General features: G+C 41.2%; 1 protein-coding gene across 3 annotated transcripts in view; it reads left to right on the forward strand.

Moving 5' to 3' along the window:
- The window catches only part of PLEKHA2 (pleckstrin homology domain containing, family A (phosphoinositide binding specific) member 2), a 55,132-nt gene extending 43,159 nt beyond the window's left edge, over nucleotides 1-11,973 (forward strand). For all 3 annotated transcript variants that reach the window (XM_012724734.1, XM_012724735.1, XM_004682259.2), the window contains 3 exons: nucleotides 1,843-1,906; nucleotides 9,415-9,492; nucleotides 9,924-11,973. In XM_012724734.1, the coding sequence (XP_012580188.1) occupies nucleotides 1,843-1,906; nucleotides 9,415-9,492; nucleotides 9,924-10,286 (505 nt within the window). In that variant the 3' untranslated portion in view covers nucleotides 10,287-11,973. The remainder of the gene's footprint in view (nucleotides 1-1,842; nucleotides 1,907-9,414; nucleotides 9,493-9,923) is intronic.
- The last annotated feature ends 2,200 nt before the right edge of the window (nucleotides 11,974-14,173 follow it).

A 14,173-nucleotide genomic window follows, 5' to 3' on the forward strand; every position in this document is an offset into this window, starting at 1 on the left:
AATCATACCCAATTCCAATTAGTCTCCCTCGTTTTTCTCCTTCAACATTCTGTGTCCTTGCTATAATGAGATTCAAAACAGGAACTTAATGAAGCTGCTTGGATGAAGTGAAGCTTTGAAAATGAAGAGTTGGCTTCTTTAGGATAAGTAGACAGTAGTGGCCTAATGAAAAGCATCAGGCTTGGGATGAGACATGGATTCTAATTCTGCTTTTTACTTAATCCAATGCTGTGATCCTGTCCGAGACAAGGTTTCCTCATGTGTACAGTGGAGTCTTTTTTTTTTTTTTATAATTTCTTTATTTGTATATATATTTTAAGATAATATAATAGCTTATTTTTACATCATTTTGTGCATTTTTTCATCTCAGTTGTAATCCCCATGGGTTTCCCATCATCAGATCACCCATGTGCCATCACCATAGTCCAGCGCATCTCCCTCCCCCCACTGTTTTTGATCCCATTCCCCACTCCACCCCTACAAAATGTCTCTGGTATAAAGCTGTTCATTATTATTGTTATTTTCTTGCCTGGGCCGTTATATTCCTGCTATGAGTGAAACCATCTGGTAATTTTCCTTTTCTTTCTGGCTTATTTCACTAAGCATGATCTTTTCCAGCTCCATCCATGTTGCTGCAAAAGTCATGTGTTTATTTTTTTTCGATTGCTGAGTAATACTCCATTGTGTATATGTACCATATCTTTTTAATCCAGTCACCTACTTTTGAGCATTTGGGCTGTTTCCATGTCTTTTCTATTGTAAATAAAGCAGCAGTAAACATGGGGGTGCAAGTGTCTGAATCAGTGTTTTTGTGTCTTTTGGGTAGATACCTAGGAATGGGGTTACTGGGTCATGTGGAAGCTCCATTTTTAGCAGTTTGAGGAACCTCCAAACAGTTTTCCATAGTGGTTGTACTCATTTGTATTCCCACCAGCAGTGCAGGAGAGTTCCTTTCTCAGTGGAGAGTTGCTTCACTGGATTATTTTGAAGATCAGGTGAAATAACACAAAAAAAATGTGCTCAAAGAGCAGCCTGGGAGTTGGAAGGGGTGGGAATGGGCAACAGAGTGAAGGTGCAAACTTCACATTATAAAATAAATAAACTTTAGGGGTTGTCATTAGTAATACTGTATTATGTACTTGAAACTCCAGCAGAGAGTACATGTTAAAACTTGTGATTACACGAAGAAGTATTATAACCATATGTGTTGATGGATGGATGTCAACTAGACTTACGCTGATCATTTTGTGATGTATACAAATAACCGATCATTATATTTTATATATCAGAAACTAATGTTATATGTCAATGTTAGTTCTTTCTCTTTCCACATATATAACCAGTAACATTTTCATCTACTCGAGCATAAAAAAAGACATTCACAAAATTTCTCTGCACAGAGCACTTCACACATCATGGCCACTAGAAACACACACACAACTGTAGGCTTTGTGGGGTGTGTGGACATAGAATAGGAGACTTTAGAGGGAAAGGTGCTTTATCTTGTTCCAGCTAGTGTGTGTTGATGGGGGAGTCCACTGGGATGGTGCTAAGATCCTCTAGAAAGTAAAACTAAAGGAAATTCCTGTCTTTTTTTGTTTTGTTTTCTTTTCATGTCTTAATTTTTAAAAAATACTATAATGGTTTTTTTTTTTTTACACAACATTTGGTTCGTTTTTTCATCTCAGTTGTAATCCTCCTATCATGTTTTTTGAGGTAAAAGTTGAATGGGGGGAGACCCGAGAACCCCATTTTCATGGTTGAGGGCACTGTTGCTTTGACTTAGGACAAAGCAAGTCCTCAGAGTGTGCACCTATTAACTTTATTTCTCTTTCCATTTAGTGATCTCTTAATGAGGGACAACCTGTTTGAAATAATAACGAGCTCCAGGACCTTCTATGTGCAGGTAACAATCTCCCTCTGAGAAGACTTGACATTTGCTCCGTACCTGTGAGTGGTGTACTCATTGGCCTTGAACTTTCCTTTGCTTTCTCTTTAATTTTGTTTGAAGTTTCTAGGGGGTAAATTTAGCTCTGATAGCCCTATTTTACCCTAAACAGGATGTTTGCCAGAAGTTTCCCAACCATAAAATAAGAGCAGGTTGAGCTACTGTATTGGGGAATGTGAGTTTGTAACAGCTGCTCTCAGCTGCTGTATGCCAACTAAGCAGAGAAAAGGAGAACTGGTCACTGGTTTCACTTCTCCTTTGGCGGGTATTTATAAGCCCCCTCTGTGTGTGGACATCACTGTGTACGGAAGGATAAAAGCACAGAGGGCCCTGTGCAAGCTCCAGGTGCAAAGCCCAGCTGCACAGAGGACGCCATTGTTTCGGCTGTGATGGTTCAACTATCAGAAGCTTTTCCCTTCCACCCACAGCTTTGGAATCCTCCCAGCTCCTAAAATCATAGGAGCTAAAAAGGCAGCTATCCAAGCAGGCCTAGACTTTGGGGGCCAAGTCCCTGCCCCAGCCTTCTTAGCCATCCAGAGTGTGACTGGATCCACCAGCGGCCTCACAATGCAGCATTTCTAGTGCTGAAACTGCCATGCAGTGGGTTGGTTTAAATATGGGCTCCCCAATCAAATCTGTGCTGTTTCTTCTTTGCTCCAAGTCTTATTCCCCACTAAACGCTCTCACTTCCACAGGGGTCATCTCTTCCCCTATTTCTTGGACAAAAGCTTGGTGTTGTCCTCAGTCTCTCTGAGCCCAGCAGATGTTCAAGCAGTCTGCTCATTCAGACAAACATGTGCGTGTGGGAAGAGGGGGTGTTTGTAGCTGTGGGAAGGTTCCTGGGTGTCTTAGAGCAGGCCCCACTGTCAATTCAAAACAAAGTTAAAACTGAGTGCCACAGAAGATTTCTCAGTTTTTGCACTTAATAGATCTATGCAGGATATCCTCAGAGTGTCGGGTATTTTGGGTACACTGCCCTAACATGAGAGAGTGAATTTGACTCAAATAAACAGGCAGTTATAACAGGATGATGGGCGGCGGGGGAATGTTGGAAAGATGAGTGTGTGAATTTTTAGGGCAGTAATATTCTGTAACAATATACTGGCCAGGTACACAAAAATAGAAGTATGTAGCACAAGTGTAAACTTCAGTATATGAGAACTTTAAAAAGCATTTAGGCTCTCAGGTGATCCCAAGCTTAGAATGCAGAATATGTCAAAAGAACTAAATATATTGAAAGAACTAAGATATATTGATGGTGTGAAACCACCTTATGGAAGGGGGAAAGGAGAGAACAGATAAGAGCTAAAACAAAATAACAGAGTGGTGAGTGCAACCCTACGACTGAGCAGTGATTACCATGGAGAACTCAGGAGCAGGACACCTCCTCTTTTTCAGGGAGTCCAGGGTAATTCCCTGATAGTCACATCTAGGCTCATTCAGTTGCGGGAGTGGCTCAGGCAGCAGGAACAGCACTTTAACAAATGCGTAGGGAGAGGGAGAGACCAGGCCACCAAGAAGCCTGGAACAGGTACAGAAGGTCCATGACCTTGCAAGCCTTCTTATCCTAAAGGGTTGGACCCTTCCAGGTTAACAAAGGCATCACCCAGTCAGCTCTGCCTTCTAAAAACGCCACTTAGACAAGTGGCCTAATTGAGCCTGGTTTTCCTTACCTGCGAAGTGGAGATGATAGCCTCAACCCTAGTGCCTCACATGGCATGCTCTCAGGGAATCAGGTGCCCACATGAGAGGGAGAGGTAGGCATGTGAGCGGCCAGTTTGAAGGCTGTCACAGTCATTTAGGTGAGTGGTAAAGGGTAGGAAAAAGTGGAAAATTTGAAAACTACCGAAGGTAGAGTGCTTTCTTGGACTTAAAAATTGGTTGCATGTGGGGTGGAGGGAGAAAAGAGAGGAAGGGATTTTGGCCAGATGTTTTGTCTAGGCCTCACTCAGAGTGGCTGAGTGACAAATCACTGTGGACATGGAAGAAAAACTAGTCTTCCACGAAAGACAAGCTTAGTATAGGCGACTCCTCTTTTACAATGTCTGTGAAACTTCCCAGGGGACTTAAACTGAAGACCATCAGATTTATAGTGCCTGACCTATTGGTGCTACTAAGCAAATACCTGTCAGGTGAACGATTATGTTGGGTAAGAGTTTAGGACAGAGGGTCCTCCCGGGTGGTGCAGTGGGTTAAACGCAAGCTATCTAGTGAACCTCAGGCTCTGCAGCATGAGTTCAATTCCCCGCCAAGGAGGTGACCCGCATGGCGTTGCAGACCTCTCCTGACCCGCCCACTGCTTCCTTCAGCAGTGTACTTCCTCGATCTGCTTGTTCTGCTTCCCACTCTGGCTCTGGTGCTCTTCTCACCCCCTGTACCTCTGCCCTGCACCCCAGTTGTTGTTATTTTACATAAATAAATCAATCTTTTTTTTTTTTAAAGAGTTTAGGACAGAGCTTTGGACTGGAGCTAGTGATCTGGGAAATTCAGAGCCCCCAACAACAAGTAATATTCAAAAGACATGTGCACATTTATTATCGCTTTTGTCCTCTTTTGCTTTCTGCTCCCACAATTATGGAATAGAAGCTCAGTAACATCACCCTGAATAAATAAATGAGCAAGCAGACAAATCCATTTATAGTACCAAACTCAAAAGAGAATGGAAAGTTAGAGGCTGGATTAACAATCATTAAACATATGCAGTCATTCATTTCAAAATAAACTCATTCATGTCAACACAGTAATATTTTATGAAAAATAACAAACATTCCAAAATAAAGCAACAAGAGTAGCACCATTTCTATGTTTTGCCAATCTCTTTAATGATTAGCTTAATAGAAGACATTGGGCTTCACATAGCTGCTCTGAACCTCCACCTGTGGTTGTTTGGATTGAAGGATGTGATGGAAATCTGACCTTGCACACATAGGGATTTGGGAAAAAATATTTTAATAGTTCTTCAGATAGTTGTGAATATTTTTAATCTGTTTCTATACCCAAACTGGGTAGTTTCTTAATATTTAGGTGAATGTGGACTCTGGAACCAGTATCAGTAAATTTTCATACTCTCTCATTAAGATCCATTTGCTCTTGTCCACTTGTTCATTTGCCCACGTGTGATTTTGTAACAGCATGCACTGGTCATTTAGGAGGTATGCCAGCTTTCCAAATGGCGATACATGTCGTTATATAACATCAGAAAATCACACTTGTTAGTTTCACTGCCAGATCAAAAGTTTGTTAAATATGAAAAACTGCCCAACACCTACAGGTGGATATAACTTTTCTGAAATTCCATATTTGTCTCAGAAGTTGAAAATTTGTCATTTGTGAAAATAAAAAGTACTTTCATGATTTTCCTTAACTAGGCTCATTTCATTCATTTTTGAGAGAGTCTGCCATAGATCTAAGTGAGTTTATGTGACTGCCAGTCATGTGTTCTTAAGTATTACTATTTACATTCTCTATAACATTTACCTGTTATGTCACTTTTATGTATAATTCGTACCCTGTGATTTGTCACACCGGTGTGGTCTTTTCTGTTAGTAACAGCTCATCATGCAGTGGACACTCAGATGTCCTAGGAACAGTGCTGAGCTCATAGGCAGTCTCTGAGGTTGTCTCCACTTTACACATGAGGAGACAGCATCTGATGGTTAGGTTTTGTGGGAGATTATAAACCTAATGAATTATGGAACTGACTTACAGGCGCCAGGTGTCAGAGCAAGACTTGCTCGTGTTGTTTCAAAGCAGCCTTGGGCAAACTCATGATATAGGGGGTGTGGCCACAGACAACCAGGAGAGGCCACCTCGGAGCTGGGGAGACCACCTTGGTGTAACTGGGTACGTTGACAGTCAGATCACAAGGGCAGAGATCCAGGGTCAGGCAGTAATTAGGTTCTTAAGCTTGTGATGTCAGCAAGTTGAGGGTTCAAAATGAGATTTCACTCTTTGCTAGTTGGGTTCTCCATTTCCTCATTTTCCAGTCATAGAGGGCCAGGTATTAGGGAGCTTATCAAGAGGAAAAATGATTATTTGAAATGAGAAATATAGTGCAGACTGCTTTTGGTAACTTGACAGAAATCCAATTATTGGGACTAAGAGGTCTATGTCTGGATAAAAGGATAATGATAAGAGGACTCAAATGAGTTGCAGAATTATGGTCTAGAGCTCTTTGGATACTGACTCTTTTAATTTAGACTACAAGGTAAATGACACCACCAGAACTATGTATACAATCTATTCAATCTTACGTGGCAGAACTGTGTTTAAAGAAGGATTTGCTTCTTGGGAGGGGTACTCAGCTGTTGGGAAGAGCAAGCATCTGTGCTATGTAAACATTTTGGTTAGCTGAAGTGGAAATAGGGAGAGATAGATATTATTGGAAGCCTTTTACTGCTAATCTCTAGAATTCATTATTTTAAAACGTTACATCTGTTACAATGCTGGGCTCATAGTAGATACTCAATAAAAGCTCTTCGATGATAACAAAACCACTATAACAAAACCACAGACTCGAGCAACTTATTTTGATACTCTTTGTTCCGCTCATCTCAAAACTCCCTCAATGACAGAAATCCTACCTTTTCTTCTGAACCAGTCATCAGAACACACACACACACACACTAGGAAGAATGAAGGTATGAACTTGGCACTTCCCTTTTTTGTTCTACTGAGTTTTGAGTACTCTTTAGTCTCTTAGTGTGTGGGCGGCCAGATAGCAACTCTCTTTTCCCTTCTGGTTCATGAATGTGATGTGGTTTTAAGATGGTTAAGAGTTTTTGATGAAAGTTAAGCACAGGCTTTCCTTAAAAGATAGCTATAGACATACATTTGTAATTGATAGCATACAATTTTTGAGGTTTCCCTGAATTTTTGTTGCTATTGGATCCCATTTCTTAAAACTATCAAAAGAGGCTGTAATTGTGATTTCAATAAAGTAATACTCTTATTTCGTCTCATATAGGATAATTTGTACTATTTTTCTACTTGAATAATATTGTAAAATAACATTTATTAGACATTAAAATGTTTCCTAATATTGGATTAACTACCCAAATTAGCTCATAGAAAAATGCTCTTAAAGGAAATTAGACAATTAAGGAAGGCAAACACGCTTCATTTCTGTTAATTACTAATGTTCTAAGAACTATTTGCTTATTATGTTAGCAAAGATTACATTTAATTCTAACAACAGTGCATGTAAAATATACATATGTAAGAACTATTCTCTGGCCACATGTAACAAGAGCCTTAGCTGAGTATTAGTCTTTAGTAAATTCCCTGGGAGTTGCGGAATCCTAAGTGTGAGAAAAGCTTTATGCACAAAGACGTAGCAGAATTATTTCTACTAGAGAAAATTATATTAGCCAGAAATGATCTTTACATGTTTTAGAGGGTTTTGATTCTTTTGCTTGAGTCTCCAGGTGTTAATCAAGTGAGTCCTAGTTTTCTCTGATCCGCTGACTTCTTGGCTTGAGAGCCAGTTCCGGTTCCTAGAGAAGGGGTGAGAGCTTGTTGGCAAGGTCCCTAGGACATCAGACAAGTCTCTGTGACTTACAGGGTAAGGGCTGGCACAGGTGATGAAAGAGTAGACGAATATTAACACCCAGAAGCTGATTCTTGCATTATTGGGAGATCTCACCATCTATTCACTGAAAATCCTGATCTCCTTTGTGTTGTGGGAGACTCATCTCACCCTCAGCTACCACCCTGTCATCCGTCTCTTCTACCTTCTAACATTTTCCCTGTTTCCTGAAGAAAGAAAATCCCTAAGAAATGCCTTTAAACTAAGGGACAATTTAATTGTCTCCATATAATTCAAATTAAAAAACAGCCCCCATGTGGTATCTTACTTGATTCTGACAGTTTGATCCTTTAGGTAGGAATTACCTAATTATAGTATAAGGAAAGAAAAAAGTCTCAGGGAGAAGACAGTAAACGAATTTACACTGTGACGGGGGATTGCAGGCTTCTCCTGTGTCTGTCATATCATACATGTATCATATAATAAAGGCAGCTACAATAACAGCAACTAACACTGAGAGAGCTCTTTCCATGTAGCAGGCACTGTTCAAACTGCTTTCCCAGACAAGAGCTTTTGAATTTTTAACTTGTAGAACAAGCTAGCCTTGATGCTAGTAAAATACCTTCTGGAAGGCTTTTTTTTTCTTTCTGTGTTTTTCTTAATTTTTAGGATTTATTGTCTTTTTCTTGGGAAACCACCAGGTCAGCAGGTAACTTGACAACGTTAGGGGAGAGAGCTGCACTCACAGCTGTGGTGTGAGAATGGTCACTTTCTAACCTGGCACACCAATGGAGTGTGAAATCATTTTCCTTGCACATGTCTCTTACACACTTCTAACCATACAGGGTTTTTTGGGGGGTGACAGAAAAAGAATAGGCCTTCAAAGTTTAGGATTAAAAAAAAATGGTCATGTTTATCTTGTTATAAAAAGCAAAGAGAAAGAATCATTTTGGGGATCGAGAAAATGAGTATGAGAATTTTGTGGGCAGGTATGATATTGTATATATGTAGATACAGGTCTCTATGTGTGTAGATATATATGCGCAGACACAAACGTATGCTTGTGGTTTTGGGTGTAACTAGTAAGGGAGTGCAGGGGGATTGAGAAGCTAACAAATACAAATTATTGGAGATTGAAGATTCAGTCTTGGTTCCATCTGTATGCAGACCCTAACACCCTGTGTAACAATCTAGGGCTTCAGTAAATATTTGCTGGGTTCACTTGAACTAACGCCCTGTAAAGCTGGAAAGCTCTGAGCAGGCGATGGCGCTGTGTTGAAGATACCGCAATTCCTCTTTTCTTTGCAGAGCTGCTACTGCCCCCTTGTGGTGATAGTAGGTATTTGTGTGTGGTGTGGGGGAGGTTCTTCTAAATGGCTCAGTAGTGTCTATGGTTGTTAAGCTCCAACGGAGAGTCAAGCAGAGGTGGGTAGCTTGTGCTTTGAGAGAAACCCTACCAGGAGGTAATCCATATCTGGGGAGATGTGTAGAGGATTTGGCTTTATGGGACTGGAATTGTAATAGGATTATTCAGTCCATAGTGCTGTAGCAGAAAGATGGAATGGGGGTGAGAAGTGGAATCAAGGCCAAGCATAGATGTGGAATTTGGCTTCCTGGAGGCTAGAGCCGGTCATTGATTATGTTCCTTAGTGGGAGGAAGGCTTCAGCAGTGGGTGGGCCTCCACTCTCCCTTCCTTGTCACCTCTTTTCCCCTGCAGGGCAACCCGAAGCACTTTGACTTGGTTTATTTCTTGATGTCCAATAAAATTTTGGAGGAAAAAAACATCCTCAGAAGTCTGAAAGCCCTTGGACTAGATGATGTCTGAGATGCCTTTCAGCTCTAATGTGATGATTTTATGAACTTCAAATTGAGTCAGAGACTTGAAGGCTGAAACCATAGTGCCAACAGTTTCTCTGTAAGTGCTGTGGTGTTTTGCAGGCGGACAGCCCAGAAGACATGCACAGCTGGATTAAGGAGATCGGGGCAGCTGTCCAGGCCCTCAAGTGCCACCCCAGAGTAAGTCACTTCCTTTCTGTTCCAGTGACTGTCCCTGGATATTAATTCTTTTTGAGTGGGCAGGTTTTATTTGGTAATACAGGCAGTATCCTGGTCCCTGCCTGCAGCTAAATCCTGGGCAGTCTTACTTGTTTTTCTCTTTCTACTGACTTGTCTACAATTTTTTTTGTTTATGGTTGTTGAAGGAAGTAAGATTGGACTGGATAGAAAAAGAGGGTATCTCATGTGTCCTAAGTGTCCCTGTGCCAGGCAGACCTGGATGTGTCTGGGGTGAATTCCATGGGGTGTATTTGATTGCTGTACACAAGTGTGTCTGGACCGATGAGGTGGTGCCTTTCAGTGGGGTGGGGGGTGGGGGGGGATAGGATTCTTCCTGGGGCTCTGGGATTGTTGAGAAAGCTCTTACTATCTTTGTTTTTTTCTTTTTGTAGGAAATACCCTTCTCTAGATCTATTTCTTTGACTCGCTCTGGAAACTCCAATCTCTCTGGGGCCACCCCATCCATCATGTATAGAGGGCGACCACCTGTGGAAGAGAAAAAAGCCCTCTGCAAAGCCCCCTCTATGGCATCCTCTTGGCAACCCTGGACACCTGTCCCGCCGGCTGGGGAAAAGCTGCTTCCAGCTGAAGAGACTCCTGATGACTCTTTGTTCCCACATCGACTTGGAGAGAGCACCACTGCTGGGGTGCTATCTAGTTCCAGGATAAGGCACAGATCAGAGCCTCAGCACCCCAAAGAGAAACCATTTATCTTCAACCTGGATGATGAGAACATTCGGACATCTGATGTGTGAAGGACATAAAATGGGGGAGGGGGGTGGCCAGGACTCGTTCCTCAACCAGCTGGACAATCAAGCCTTTATGGCACTCACTCTGTGGCTGCTCTGTGGAAGGGGCTCATCAAGCTAGCTTTTTATTCTTTAAATATCAACGCGGCGTATTTAATTTGGGGCAATCACGAGGGTAGACCAGTACGCATGCTCAGTGGAAAGCTGGTGGCCTCTTGTCTAACTATTCCGAAGTGCTCCTGGTGAGAGGAGGTTGGGAGTCCAGTTTTATCCCTAACCAACTTTTAATTCCTTGTTCTTGTTTTAGTTTCTTGTTTTCCAGGCCAGTCATAGAATCAGAGGCCAGTCATCTGTTTATTGGCTAGCGTTTGACTGTGCAGGAGGGGTATCCCGCTGAAGGAGGCAGGAGTGGAGTCAGACTCAGGCGCCAGCTTGGTATTTATTCAGAGGGGAGGTGCTAAAATCTGGGGGCTGGGGAGAGGCTCTCAGAAAGTCTACCAGGGCACATTTCCCCAGGGGATCCCATCGGAAAGAAATAGGGACTTCTTGTAAGGTATAGTGATGATTCAACCCTAGTGCCTCAGTCAGTTTTGGGAATCTGTTCCCCTCTAGATGTTTTTGATCCCCCATAATGTCAATGTGAGTGATGGACCAGCCCATCCTCTGTGTCTGGCTCGAAGGATGGGTTTATCAGTGTTTGATGTTGTGACTGTTGAGAACAGAACAGACATTTCCTATTGTATGGTGTTAAGTGGTGTGTGTGGACATGTGTGACAGATCAGATCTCTATTTTTGAGTTTTAGGTGTGCTTGAAAGCAGGTACTGGAGAGAGATGAATTGGAGTTAATTCAGTTAAGCTCTTTTGGTTCATGTTTTCCAGACTCAAGAAAAGGTCTGTTTTAACAGCTTATATTCAATCCTTGCTTCACAGCTCTTTTTAATGGGCTAATATCAGTCTGATTTTAAGTGTTGTATATTGTGTACCCTGTAGACCTTTCTTCCTGTTCTTTGTGTTGCCCTCTGAATGAAGCTCTGTTACTCGCATGATCAAACTGTAATCTGATGAGGTTCCGTGTACTTACCAGTGAAGAGATACAAAGATGATCTTGAGAAATATTTATATTTCTAATAAAGTAGAAAATATGCATCGAAACATTGATTTTGAGACTATACACTGTGCTGGCTCATGATTTCCCAGGTAGAAGTACAGAAGATTGCACTCCCTACACAAATTCTACAGTGTACTTTCCTCCAATTGATAAGAAAATACTGCTTCCAGGGGAAATAGGAATATTTCTGGAAGAATTTGCCTATTCAACTTACGTGGTAAACTCAACAGGAAATTATCATGAATGACTCCCTGAAGGGAGACAGAACTTATTTAGCTCATTTTTTAAAATTAAAAATTAATGACTAGAGGAAGACACTAAGAAGCAATTTTTCCTTAGTTCCTTCCCTTATTGCTAAATCTAATGCAGAGGCAAAAGAATTTATAGCCAGGAAATCCTTAATAGCTTGAGAGAAATCTTAGATTTCTTTGAAACAGTGGTTTTCTTGAAGTCTGAATCTCATTCTGAACTTTTTGACTACACTGCCTTGGACCAACCCTTCACTTAAAGTTTGGCCTAGGGCCTCCCTGGTGGCTTGGGGTTAAGTCTCAGCCTGAATTCAATCCCCCCACTAAGGAACCTGACCCACCTGGCACAGCAGACCTCTCCTGTCTCACTCACTGCTCCCCTCAGCAGTGGATTTCAGTAAATACACCTGTTCTGCTCCTCAATCTAGTGAATCTTCTCACTCCCTGCACCTCTGACCTACATCCTAGTTCTTCTATGCAGAAATAATAAAAGTTTGGCTTAGTATAAAAGTTTGTTGTGGCATAAAGGAGGACCCCTGCTCCTGGGTTTTTCTCTGTTTTTCTGCTTTGTCCTCAGAAATCTTTGTTTTGGGAATTATTTATTTAGGAATCTGAAATTACAACATATTTCACATAGCTCCATTTCAAGAAGCCATTCCAGACTCTTCAAGCTTCTTGTACCTGGCTTCATCTTCAAGTTTTCCTCAGGAAAAGTTGATAGCTCCACACAAGCACACAAGTGATGCTGGATGAATGAGAAGTGAGGAATTTTGGAGATCTTAAAAGATTCCCTAACTCATGTAAAGATGTTGTCTTTGATTACTTAAAATGTGAAAATATATCCATTTCTCTTTCTAATAAAATCTGTGACTATGGCTAAATCATATAATTGGGCATTATAGTAAGCTGATGTTTCTTAGTAAGTCTATTTTGAAAATGTCTTAAACCGACTTACAAATCCAAATTGTATTATGACAGAGGGAAAATGAAGACTCTCACTTTGGAGGTGCTAGGCAGTTCTGAGTTAGAACCTGGTTAAAATAATGTAATTATCTTCAAAGGAACTTAAAAGGGTGCCCACTCCCAAGGCTAGTCTCAGAATTCCTTTTCTGCTTGTATTTCTTACCTTCTGACCAATTTCATATCAAAGCCTTCTAATACCATTACTGTGTGAGCCAAGATGGTGCATAGGTAGACAAAGCATTTGGCTTTATAGAAGCAAACTGGAACCAAATGGAAAGCAATAGGGTGAGGACAGTATAGTTTAGTAGTGCATAGGTAAGGGACTAAATCTGCATTAATAAAGAAAAGGAACCACATTCCTTTGTGAAATAAAACTTGTCGAGTTGTATTTTCTTTACTAAGACTTGAAGTGGTCTTGACCCACTGTATTTCAGGTCGTCGTCTTTAGAGCTGATTTATTTACTACCCACAATTCTTGAAAGTTTTGAAGGATTTGCTTACTCAAGGTGAGTAGATTGTAGGTAAACATACCTTTTGCTTTCTGTGAGACAACCTAAGTGTACTAAGACTAAGGCGTACGTGGAGGAGGGTGACCGCAGTCAAAATATTGGAGTTCATTACTCATGTATTTTTGAGTAGAAAGTGGGGATCACAGGAGAAAGAGTAAATTTAAACTTCAGCTCTTAGTTTCCTTAAAGCTAAGTATATTTTTTCTTTCTGAGTTTAAATTGGCTTTAAATATGGGCTAAAAGGAGTCAATAAACAAAAAGCAGGTTCAGGAGTTGAATCGTGGGATTTATAATGCTTGTTTTCATTGTTAACCAGATGAACAGACATGTAGAGGTAACAGCATTTAAATAACTGTTTCCTAAATCAGTTTTGTTTATAAACTCTGAACATGTCAGAAATGAACAGGTTTATTAGATCATTTCTACAGATGCCACTTTTTACCCCTTTGTTTCCTTTTTTCTCTTTGTTAATGCCTGCAGCAGTCAATTACAGTCACTCACGCTAGGTAGAGTTTAAATAAAGTTAATATTTGGCAAAAACATACTGTTTTACCCTTTCCCCGTCTGCTTATAAAGGTGTGGCATGAGTTTGTGTTTTGAACCAGTATGTTTCAGCTGTGAAATGCACTCTGTAAGCACTGAGCTGAGTGCATGGAAACTGTTACGCTTCTCGTTTTATGTGATCTAATTGGTATGTAGCAAAAAATAATTTTCTAAAACTGTTGTTGCTTGTTTTGTAATAAAACTGTGGAATACCGTAATATGGTGTATTTCCAATTGCTGACCTTTTGCCTTGGGTGGGTGATCTATTTTGTCCGTCTGTGCCCATTATTGGTTTTATGGGTTTCACGAGACAGGTTCCTGCTCAGTGTGGGGCTGGGGACTTCTCGTCACTGCCTGGGAGGGACCTAACCCGGGGTGGGGACAGATGGTGCTGGGTGTGTGTGTGAGTGTATGTATGTAGCGGTCTGCCAGGTTCTGCCCCTTAAAGCCGGGGCTGGTGGAGGCGGCATCCCAGCTGGGAGAGCGTGTAGCTCCTTTCAAAACTGGCGAGTCCAGGATAC

This window comes from Condylura cristata, unplaced genomic scaffold (assembly GCF_000260355.1).
Source record: "Condylura cristata isolate star-nosed mole 26May11 unplaced genomic scaffold, ConCri1.0 scaffold00014, whole genome shotgun sequence".
In the NCBI taxonomy this organism is placed as follows: domain Eukaryota; kingdom Metazoa; phylum Chordata; class Mammalia; order Eulipotyphla; family Talpidae; genus Condylura; species Condylura cristata.